Below are 10,451 nucleotides of genomic sequence, written 5' to 3' on the forward strand. Positions count from 1 at the left end.
AGAGAAGGAAGACAACACTTGCACCGGGTGAGGCAGGATCACTGCTCACCTTCAGCTGAGATACAGAAGTTTCTGCAGTCTCTCACAGGGTCCAGGATTATTTACTGACTATGGAACTAAGAAGATAATTTTTGCTCTCTCAGTTGCATGGAAGGTATTTCATAGCATGTCTGCTCTTCTGCCTAGCAATTTCCTAAATGATTCTGAAGTACAAGGAGATTCTGGGTATGAACATCTACTTCAGACAAAGATGTGAAAGAAAGTAGTGGTAGGTTAATTAAAACAAGGAATAGATCTCTGAGTCATTCTTATTTGAAGTTCTGTTTTGCTTTGTTCCTATACAAGTGATTGATATAGCATGAACCAGCTACTGAGGAGCACAAGAAAATAGCTATTCACTATGGATTACCACTATCTTAAAGGGATTTATTTAGACAAACATAACCACATGTGATGAAAATAACTGAAAAGTTTGTCTTGCCTAGTTCCAGTAATGCCCAAATTGGTTTTGGAAGTCCTGAAAATCAGTTTTGAAAGTGTGTTTTAAATAAACCAAGTATTTCTGCTATGGAAGAAAAATAATGTATACATTTTTATGTTAAGTTTATAACAAGGCTTTTAAAAGAAAACAGTTACAGGTATTCAACTGCATCAGACTTCAAAAGAAAAGAGATTACACATACAATACAAAAATACAAAAAAATATTTTTAGAACTTACAAACTCAAAAGTCTAAGTGGTCAGAGCTTTCCTAAAATAATAATAATAATAATAATAATAAAAAAATACATTTCAAGATGCACTTTCCTTTCTGCACTTGCAAGTTCAACTTTAGCAAGAAGACAGTTTTAGAGGCAGGATGAAAGCAACTAATGTATTGAATGCTACAACCATTTTCCAGCTGAAATTAATTTAGTGTTGACACTATCAGGTATTGGAGTTTAAAAAGAACCTTATGCTTATTTGGGGTATGGGAGGTGCTGCTGGTGGGGCAGGTGGTGGTATTGCTGTTCATAATGTTCTATTTAAGCAGTTCTGTTAATAAAATGTTTTTACAAATACACAATCTAAATTAGACTGAAATTTAGATGGCCATTACTAGCACCGAAATCCTTCAGCACTGTCCTGCAGTATGGAAGCTAAGAAATAAACTGACCAGATTCATGTCACTGCTGAAAATCACTGCAAAAGGAAGACAGGCAGGAAAAGGTCAAGTTTTTATTTCTGAAGCTGATACTTGTCAGGAACATCAGGACTGCAGCATTCTTCAACCTGATAGTGTCCACTGAGGTCACAGGCATCAAGGCATTTTGTCTTAAATGGCAAGACAGGGAAAGTGCATCTTAGATTTTTCATACTTAAGCAGTGAGTTACTGATTTTTGGTGTGGCTTTTATTCCTTCTAGGCATAGTAAAGAAAAATATTTCAATCAAAGGTGAAGCTTAATGTACATTAGCTTGTATTTTTGGTGGTGGCTTTTGTGTACCACTAGGAAATGCTAACAAGCACTACTCAAGGCTAATGATTTAAAAGGAGCACACTGAAAATACTGATTTACCTTTGTAATGAATATTCTTTACAGACTGTATCTAATATACAGACAAGGCCCATTTCCTTAGGACAGAACAGGCCACTGAAGGTTACACACCCTACATGAAATTTTAAACAAAATCAGAGCTAAGTTACCAGAGCCACTCAGAGCAACATAATTCCTAGTTTGCAGAGACTTAACAAAAGGTGACTGCAGGGAGAAAAAAAATCCAAGTTCTTACTATTTCCTGTGTAAGATTATATTCGAAGTAATAGTCCAGTAACACCTCTAGTACAAGACAATGCTCACTCTCTTTAGCAGAATTCATGGAGTCAATTGCTTCTCCTGTTATGAAGAGGGAGCCAGAAGTGAGAATGCAAGAGCATTCAATTTTAACCTGATTAAAGAGACAGTAACCTTTTTCATCCACCTTATTTAATCACTGACAAAAAAAATTATCTTAAAAAGGTACCACTCCAATTTCTTTATTATCTGTAACCTTTTGAAACTAATCACATGAACTACAAAATTAGCAAATGCCTTGAAATCTGTATACAAAACATAAATTACCTCTAATTTCAAACTCATTTATTAGTGTACCACTCAAAGTCTTAAAAAAGTGGCTCCAAAGATAGTCTCATACCATTCTTAAAAAAGGAAACTGTTCCTTCAATGTTACACCCTCCCTCCCCCCAAAACACCCAACTTGTAATCCACATCATTTAGTTATTTTCTTGGTCATGGACATTTCCAAGATGAGATTTTATATTTCGTTCCCATAGCTTCTGGTTGTCAGAAAATCCATGCTTTCCTTTATTGAATGAATTTGGTCCTGCTGAGGTTGGTGTATCCCTGTGAAAAGTAAAACAAGGGCAGTTGAGAAAGCCAGCTCAACTATAGTAGACTGCGCCATGTCACACTGAAAATGCCAATTTCAAGCCCAGTCTGCCCTCTACCACACAAATTTCCTTCTGTGACATCAGAGCCCTCACTATTAGCTGCTGTAAGCTGGCCACAGAACTGATCCGTACACAGTATGTCAAAATATAGCAATGAGATGGGGCAAAAGAGGACGTGGCAATGGCAGTAATTGCTGCCAGCTTCTAAGATTAAGAAACTGAGGATCTAAATTTGTTACTGGAGAAAAAAGAAAAACCACTAAACTAGAGAACTTTCAGAGTGACTGACTTTAAAAGCAGTCTATCATGATTAACACCTCTGAAATACAAATTCTCAAAATTCATCCCTAATTTAAGTGAAGCCTCCTCTGAAAAGATCCCTACTCAATTTAGAACTGGTCCCCTACCATCTCAAATCTGTGACAAGTAGAAGAATTACATGATTTATTATAAAGTAAAGAAGCAATTCTTTGTCTTTCTGAGAGATGATTAGGTGATTCTTATCTTCAACTTGCACATGAGTTTAAAAATGTGATCAGACTACCTACTTCAAGGCAATTTATAAAAGGGAGAACCAGAAAATACAAGGTAGAGACAAACAGGAATTCCTACCTATTACTCTTCTTCTACTTAATGCAGACTCAATTTCTTCCTCAAAAATGTAAATAAGATTCAAAGTTCAAATGCAAATGTAGTACTTTTAGCCTGCGGATGACAGGCTAAAATTCGGAAATCTTGTTTCTGGAGAAATGCTTCTTTAACCTATTCTGCCTCCTTGTATTCTCAAGCCATCCTCAAGATCTGCCCTGAGCTGGGCAGGTGTTCCACACTGGCCCTTGTCCAAAGCAGAGCTCAAAGCTGCCCTACCTTCCGATGTTCTTCATGCGCATCTTGGCTTCGGGGGGCATCTCCTCAGGTTCGCTCTGCAGGGACAAAGGAGGTCAGAGCGGGGCTGGGCCCGCCTTGCACACTTCCCACGCCTGACAAGACAGATAAAGGCTGCACTACAGCCCTACAGGACAGCAAAGGGACTCTGCACACAATGCAGGTCCTACACAGTTACAGAACAAAATACAAATTCCTTTGTTCAACTCCATGAAAGGAGGAGCAGTAATATGATAACAAAATATTTAGCAAACCAGAAGCACAACTTTCCTTTGCCTCCCCCTAATCAAGAGAAAGCAAGTATTAATTCAAATTATACTGTGCATCTTATTTTCAGGGAGAAGTTATCAACATTTTAATGATTTCTTGAACCTACACAGAGCTATTGTGTGTTCTTAATCAGAGCCAAAAGAGATGCTTCGAGGTTGAAAACTCCTGACATTTATGTTAAGAACCATAAATAACCCACTCTCCCTGCCTACCACACCAATGATATTTTGTGCTCATCACTGGCTTATTACTCACATCTTCATCTTCGTTGAAAGCTGCTGCTACAGAAAGGGTTTTTGGAGCCAGGGTTGGAACAGGCTCTTTAGGCTTCTGGAAAAGACAAAATGCACAAGTAACATCAGTCTACTAATTCAAAAGAGCTACCCTTGGCTTTTTAAGTATTTTGGTAAAATTAAATCAAAGATCTTCACTGAAATGGGCAACCAGGGGAAAAGTTTTTGTCTGAATCAAGCACATAAAGGATTCTCTAATGACAAAGGAAAATGACTGCTCATTTATGTGTGATCACTCTGAGCAGCAAGCTGAGCTCTCTCATATTACAACTCCCCACATGCAGGTCTTAACTTTCTAGCACACTGCAGGGGTACTCAGCCACTGGGGCATGACATGAACAATTAAAACAGAACCTGAACAACTTGTGGTATTCAAAATTTTATCATGTCACTACTTCCATTATTCTTTTGGGATATTCTTATCCATCAATGTCAGAAAAAAAAGAATATGTTTATTTTCTTCTATTTTAACAATGTGACAGCTTTCTGGCTTAAAACAATTCAATGCTTTTAAACTACTATCAGTATCTAGCATACAGTCTGATTAATATAAGTTCCTTTAAAGAGTATTTATTTTTTTTTTAATTCCTCTATTTAAAGTGGAGGAAGCTGTCAAACTCACAACTGTTACATGTGCTACAACAGTGGTACCAAGAGTTACTTCAACACCACTGAGAAAAAAACCAAATAACTAGTATCAGATTGCTACGATAGTACTAAATCAATCATATACAGTGCTTTCTCCATTTTACTGGTAATTCTTTAATACACACTCCTAGAAGCTGGTACTGCAGCAGAGCCATTATGCAACTGCCTACAGCTGTTCTTCACTGATACTGCACAACATAGAAATACCACGCCATTTTTAAAGCATCTGTGCCCAAGGAATGGGGAATGTACTAGGGGAGCAAAAATGACTGAAGAGAAACAGGTAAATTTCAGCACTGTCACCCACTAAGTTGAGTGAACCAGAAATCCTGAGCCAAATTTATTGCCACTTTGGACATGAGAAACTGAAGCATGCTAGAAGCCCAGAGAAGAAAGCCTTGTCCATTTTCCTAAAGTCTGAGTTGACCTGGCTGCATTTATACCTTAGAATGCTGTCGGCCCACATCTCCTTTCCATGTCAAAATAACAGAGCACCCTTTTAATCCTCTGCAGGTTTCTAAAATGCTGGCATTGCGGGTGCAAGCCTTTCATGATCACAGTTTGAATTTGGTGCAGACAGCTACTTACAACATATCCATCACAGTGACAGGTGGGAAATGTAAATGAACTGTATAAAACAGAGAGGCAGCCCCTGGCTTGTCCTTGGCCAAGCCAGGGGAGGACTACTCTGGAAGTACAGAGAGTCACCAGATGTCCATCTGAACAAGCACAAGGATATCTTGTGCTGGACAATCAAGGGGATCAGAATTCTTAGAAACCTATGTAACAAAGCCCCATCACTCGCATTTAACACAAATAAATCATACTGACCTTGCAAAGAACAGGCAAAGTCATGGAAATATGTTACAATTCCCCATGCTAAAATAAGATCTTTGGAGTGGAAGACAACCTATTAAGCCATCTAGATGCTTTCTTCTAGCTTTAAGCATCCTATGCAACGAAGCTCCCAGCACTCATTTCAAAGTAGCCTGAACAGCTTAACAAGTCTCCTCATTTCCCTCAGGAAATTACTGCAGACTTATCAAATCTCATTATAAAATTATTCTGCATGTTCAAAGATCTACAGTTCATTTCAATCAAGTCTTATGATTCCTGAGACTACTGACCTGTTATTAATCACCTTGAAGTACTTACACATGCACTAGCGGGCCCTGCAACGCCTGCTTAAGCTTTACCCAAGTTACCCTCAGGGGAATTCAAGGTTTCCTCTGCAAGGAAGCCTCCTCAAAGTACTTCCCTTTTCCCTCAGTTTCCCTAAAATTAAAAGCCCTCAGTAAACTTACATTTGCTCCCAGTTTGATGGATATTGCAGATGCCTTCTTTGTTGTCTGACTGCCTATGGAAAATCCAAACTTGGACATTTTGGCAGGAGCAGGCTTTGTGGTGAAGTCTTCAGCTTCTTCATTAGCTGCCCGTTTCTCTGCGCTGCGACTCGAACTTTCTCCTCCATTACTGGAAGAAACAGTCTTAGTTTTCACAGGTTTTTCTGCCTCTTCTTCAGGTCCTGGTGAAGTCGAAACAACTTACCAAGATGAGCTACTTTTACTGAGCAGATTGATGGGAGCAGCAACCTCAAAAAGCATTATACTTTGGGTGCAATAGGTAAGATGTTTTTAGTGACAGCAGTTTCCACCAATGTATATTTAGTGGACAGCAAAACACAAAGAGGAGAAGAAACTGAAAGCACTCCACTACTTGTAAAGAACTTCTTGTATGAGCCAGGAAAACAATCTTGAAGCACCATCTCTTTATTTAGTATGGAAGTCAAAGTTCATGTAGTAAATTAAATGTAGATGACTAAATCTTTTTAAGTTTTTTAAGTTGCCACAGATAAGCTTTCATAATTGGCATCCCAATTCCAAATCTAGAGTGGATAATCTAAGTTAAAATTAATTCTACTAAACTTCTACAAAATCATGTCCATGCCAGTCTCTAGGCTTGTCTGGCACAACTCTAAAATCATGGGAGTGACTACAGTGAGGCCGGCTGTCTCAATCATCTTTCAAGTCACTGCTTGTCCACATCTCATTTGTAATAAATCTGCCAAGCTCTGCTTGAGGAAGAAATCAGCACTAAAAAAGCATATATATAGATTTCATCTTTTCTGGTCTGTATAGTCATGGAAAACACAGCAGCTGAACAGTGATCCACAGAGAAAAAACATTCAAGTAACACTTCCATTCCTATAAAATCAGCTTCTTCAGCTACACCAAGAGACAAAGGTGTCCTTGGAAAACTCACACTGAACAGAGTAAACGCTTCAGCAAAAAGACACTTCCCTGCCGCTGCAATAAGCAAACCACTGCAGCAGCAGAAGGGGGGAAAAACAAACACACATTAAGGAATGGCCAGGGAAGTGCTCACAGCAGCAGTTTAAAACAACTGGAGCTAGCACAAGTTCCTCATCACATCAAATGGAGAAGAGCACCTTCCATGCACAGCAAATTCCGACCATCAGGGGATAAAGCTCTTTGTACTGCTAATGCAAAAAGCTACTAGGTAAGATGAAGCAATGGGAGAGAAGAAAGTCTGAACTGGGGGTCAACAAGATTGTAGCTCTGAGAAAAAAAACAAAGAAGCAAACAACATCAGGAAAGAGAAAAACTAGGGACTCAAATCTATATATATATATATTCTCTGCTATTTCCCAAATCAGAAGCAGCAGAATATACCACTTCTACCCCATTCTTCCAGGTATCAATAAGTGATTGAAACCAAAATGGATTTATCATTCACCTTCAGAAATATGGCAGATCACCAAAAAATTGTAACTTTAATCAGTTTCACTGTATTAAAAAATGCTACTAGAAATTTGATCCAGAAAATATAGATATAAAAATGAAAAACAAAGGAGAAAGGAGAAACAATCAAAATTTACACAAGTGACCTTGGGTACTGGTACCTGTCTTAGCAGAGTTTACCAAACAGCAGTCTGCAGAGACTGTGAGAGCATCCTTATAGTTAGTGCATAAAATCACATTGAACAATGCTCCAAGTGCTGCCTCAGTACACTAGAGACTGATTCAAGGGTAGGTAGAAGATTCACTGGCCTTAAGAGCGCTGGAATTGTAGAGCTAAGTCTTTTTCATAATACACAAAATCCATAGCAGCCCAAAAATCAGGGCACAGGGAACCAGTGCCTAGACTAGTGCTAGCTTGAAGGTTATTACACTACTGCTTACGCCTTACTTCTTTAAAGTGCAAATTCTCAAATACTGCTAAGCACAAGACAAAGCTAATGCAATCTAACCACATCTGTCTTCTCACCAAACCCTAAAGAGCATCTCTCTCAGAATTAGCTCCTATCAGCACTGCATTCTGAGTGTTATTTCTACTGGGCTTGCCAAAGGATGGACACCAGACTGCTGACAGAAACACTCCTGCTTGATGAGAAAGCTGTAAGGGGCACAGGACAATTGGGGAAGGTGGGGAGGGAGCTGTTGTGCTGTTTGATTTCTGCAGGAAACAGAAATGCAGGCATATTAACCATTAAAGGTCTCTACCATTTCCCATGCCAGTCCATATACATATTCCAAGATCTCAAGGCCTTTCCTTTCCTCAAGGACCTCCTTTCCTGGAGGTCATACTTCACCTCCAGAAAACACCAGCACTATTTCCAAAGCAGACTGGCTAGTGCCTTTTCCATGGATTGCAGACATAAACTGTCCTCCTTCACAGCCAGGTTTTACTCATGTGAATCGACAAGCCACACGAGTGGACACCTTCCACAGCCCAGGTGGCTGAGGTGACAAGAGTGACAGTGCCAGCTGCACAGCACTTCAGGATCGGCTGTCCCTGGGAACCACTGGGGCATGTGGGAACAAACCAGTCACAGCTAAATTAATTTTAAGATAAGCCCCAAAAGCTAAGAACTGCAAATTGCTTTCCAAAATCCTCAGGGAACACCTATTCTTCCTTAGGGCCAAGGTACCTCAATGCATTCAGATCATCTTTCAGCACACAAAACAGCACACAAGACAGTAATTCCTACTGTCTTGTAGGATGTGCTGATGCTGTCCAGGTACTGTATTACTAATGCAAAAAAAACCAATACCACCACCAAAAAATAAAAACCAAAAAGTCACCAAAGCCCAAGAGAGAACCAAGAGTCAAGGAACTACCTAAAATCAATACTCTTCAAATGTCAGTGATTATGAGAAATAACATTCACTGTTGAGGCTATCCTGATTGGTTTACAAGCCTGATTTAATTTTTCAACAGATCTAAGAAGTGCCCTCTCCCTACAGATATATGAAAACAAAACAAAAAAACCCACTAAAATCCAACTAAAACAAAAAAAAGAAAATATACCAAGAAAGAAAAGCTTTATCGTTGCAAAGACACTGTCCTCTCAACTTTAAGGGAAGAAAGAAGAAATATACAATTAAAGTTTTCGAACCAAATCCTGCAGAAATTACAGGAATGTCCAGTCATAATTCAAATACTATAGGACCAAACAGCAAACTTACAGATTGTTGCCAAGCAAAAAATCCCCAAATGCTTAAAACAGCAATTAAAGAATATTCACTAAGAGTAAATATTAATTTATAAAAAAGGTACCATAATTGTTGAAAGTTAATCTTTAAGGCTCTATCTTCATCCTTGCAGACAGCAACAGTGGTATTTCTCTCAGAACACGGCGTAAGTACTCCGTGTATTTTTACGAGAGAGAAATAGCGCATTTGTACGGACAAGGAGAAGCTGGTGTGCTTTTACAAAAGCGCCGGTAGAGCTGAGCACAGCAGGCGCGACTGGCCTCTCCCCCAGCGCAGTCCCCTCAGGCCCAGGCCACCCACTCTCCCCGCAGGGCCGGGCACCGCACGGCCCGGCCCGGGCAACTCACGGCCGGGTGAGGCACACCTGGACCACCCCACCCGCGCTGGACCAGCCCAGAGCCCGTTCCCACCCCACAGCTCCGCGGCGAGAGGCGCTACATGTTCACCTCCTGCGGGCTGCGGCCGCTTCGCCTTCTCCCCCTCGGCTCTGCCGTCCGCCATTTTCCCCCGCCTCCTGCACCGCCTCACGCGCCGCGCACGCGCGCCGCTCGGGCCCGCCCCCGCGAGGCCCCGCTCGCGGCCAGGCCGGCCCCGCCCCTGCGGCGCGCGGGGATGGCGCGGCGGGAACCGCGGGAGCGCGCTGGGGGCAGCGGGAGCGCGCCGAGCGGTGCCCATCTGAATGATGCTCGTCCGGAGCCGCCGCGCACGTGGGCACGGCTTCCATTTCCTCCCCCGGGGAAAGCGGGGGGATCACAGCCACCCCCCCGGCACTGCCGGCATCGCACCCTGAGCCTCTGCGTCTCGGGGGTGCGAAGGAAGCGCGTCCGCTGCCGCGCCCTCCTCAGTGCGCGTGGTTTAACGATACCTCCCGTGATTCACAAATAGCATTGCCTCACTGCCTCCTCGGTGGGTATAAATAGCTAAAGTGAGTGGAGGTGGTGCGCCAAGAAGGATCCGGTGGTGCCAAGCAATGGGACAAGAGGCAACGGGCAGAAACTGATGCACAGACGTTCCACCTGAATATGAGGAAGAAATTCTTACCTGTGCAGTGACCGAGCGCTGGGCAGGTTGCCCAGAGGGGGTATGGAGTCTCCCTTACTGGAGATACTCAAGAGTCATTCAGATGCAACCCTGTGCCATGTGCTCTGGGATGACCCTGCTTGATTTGGGAAGTTGGACCAGATGACCACTGTGGCCCTTTCCAACCTACCCAGTCTGTGATTCTGTGACACAGAGTTCCAGTGAGCAGTGACACCACCTCCCCCATGCCACTGTGCAAGCCAGTTTGCAGATCAGAAGAGGCTGTGTGTAAGGAGGAAGAGCAAATGACAGAAGGGGCATGGTACTCAGCCCATGGCAGGGGTTGGATCTAGATGAGGCCCCTTCCATCTAGAAGCCCAAACCATTCC

At 41.9% G+C, this 10,451-nt stretch overlaps 1 protein-coding gene across 1 annotated transcript; it reads right to left on the reverse strand.

Moving 5' to 3' along the window:
* Positions 1 to 405: 405 nt before the first annotated feature.
* On the reverse strand, positions 406 to 9,582 carry PCNP (PEST proteolytic signal containing nuclear protein). Its single transcript, XM_036379795.2, has 5 exons — positions 9,489 to 9,582; positions 5,830 to 6,050; positions 3,840 to 3,914; positions 3,297 to 3,352; positions 406 to 2,382 (listed from the first exon to the last, which is right to left on the reverse strand). The coding sequence occupies exons 1-5, from the start codon at positions 9,541 to 9,543 to the stop codon at positions 2,253 to 2,255; spliced, it is 537 nt and encodes a 178-aa protein (XP_036235688.1). The 5' UTR covers positions 9,544 to 9,582; the 3' UTR covers positions 406 to 2,252.
* Positions 9,583 to 10,451: the final 869 nt, after the last annotated feature.

Source organism: Molothrus ater, chromosome 2 (assembly GCF_012460135.2).
Source record: "Molothrus ater isolate BHLD 08-10-18 breed brown headed cowbird chromosome 2, BPBGC_Mater_1.1, whole genome shotgun sequence".
Lineage (NCBI taxonomy): Eukaryota > Metazoa > Chordata > Aves > Passeriformes > Icteridae > Molothrus > Molothrus ater.

Bases quoted from the DNA above. Each gene is read 5' to 3' on its own strand.
- PCNP (XM_036379795.2), bottom strand. From the start codon at position 9,543: ATGGCGGACGGCAGAGCCGAGGGGGAGAAGGCGAAGCGGCCGCAGCCC. The intron at 6,051-9,488 runs GTGAACATGTAG...CGACTTCACCAG, and splicing joins GCGGCCGCAGCCCGCAGGAG to GACCTGAAGAAGAGGCAGAA. The intron at 2,383-3,296 runs GTAGGGCAGCTT...TACTTTTCACAG, and splicing joins CGCATGAAGAACATCGGAAG to GGATACACCAACCTCAGCAG.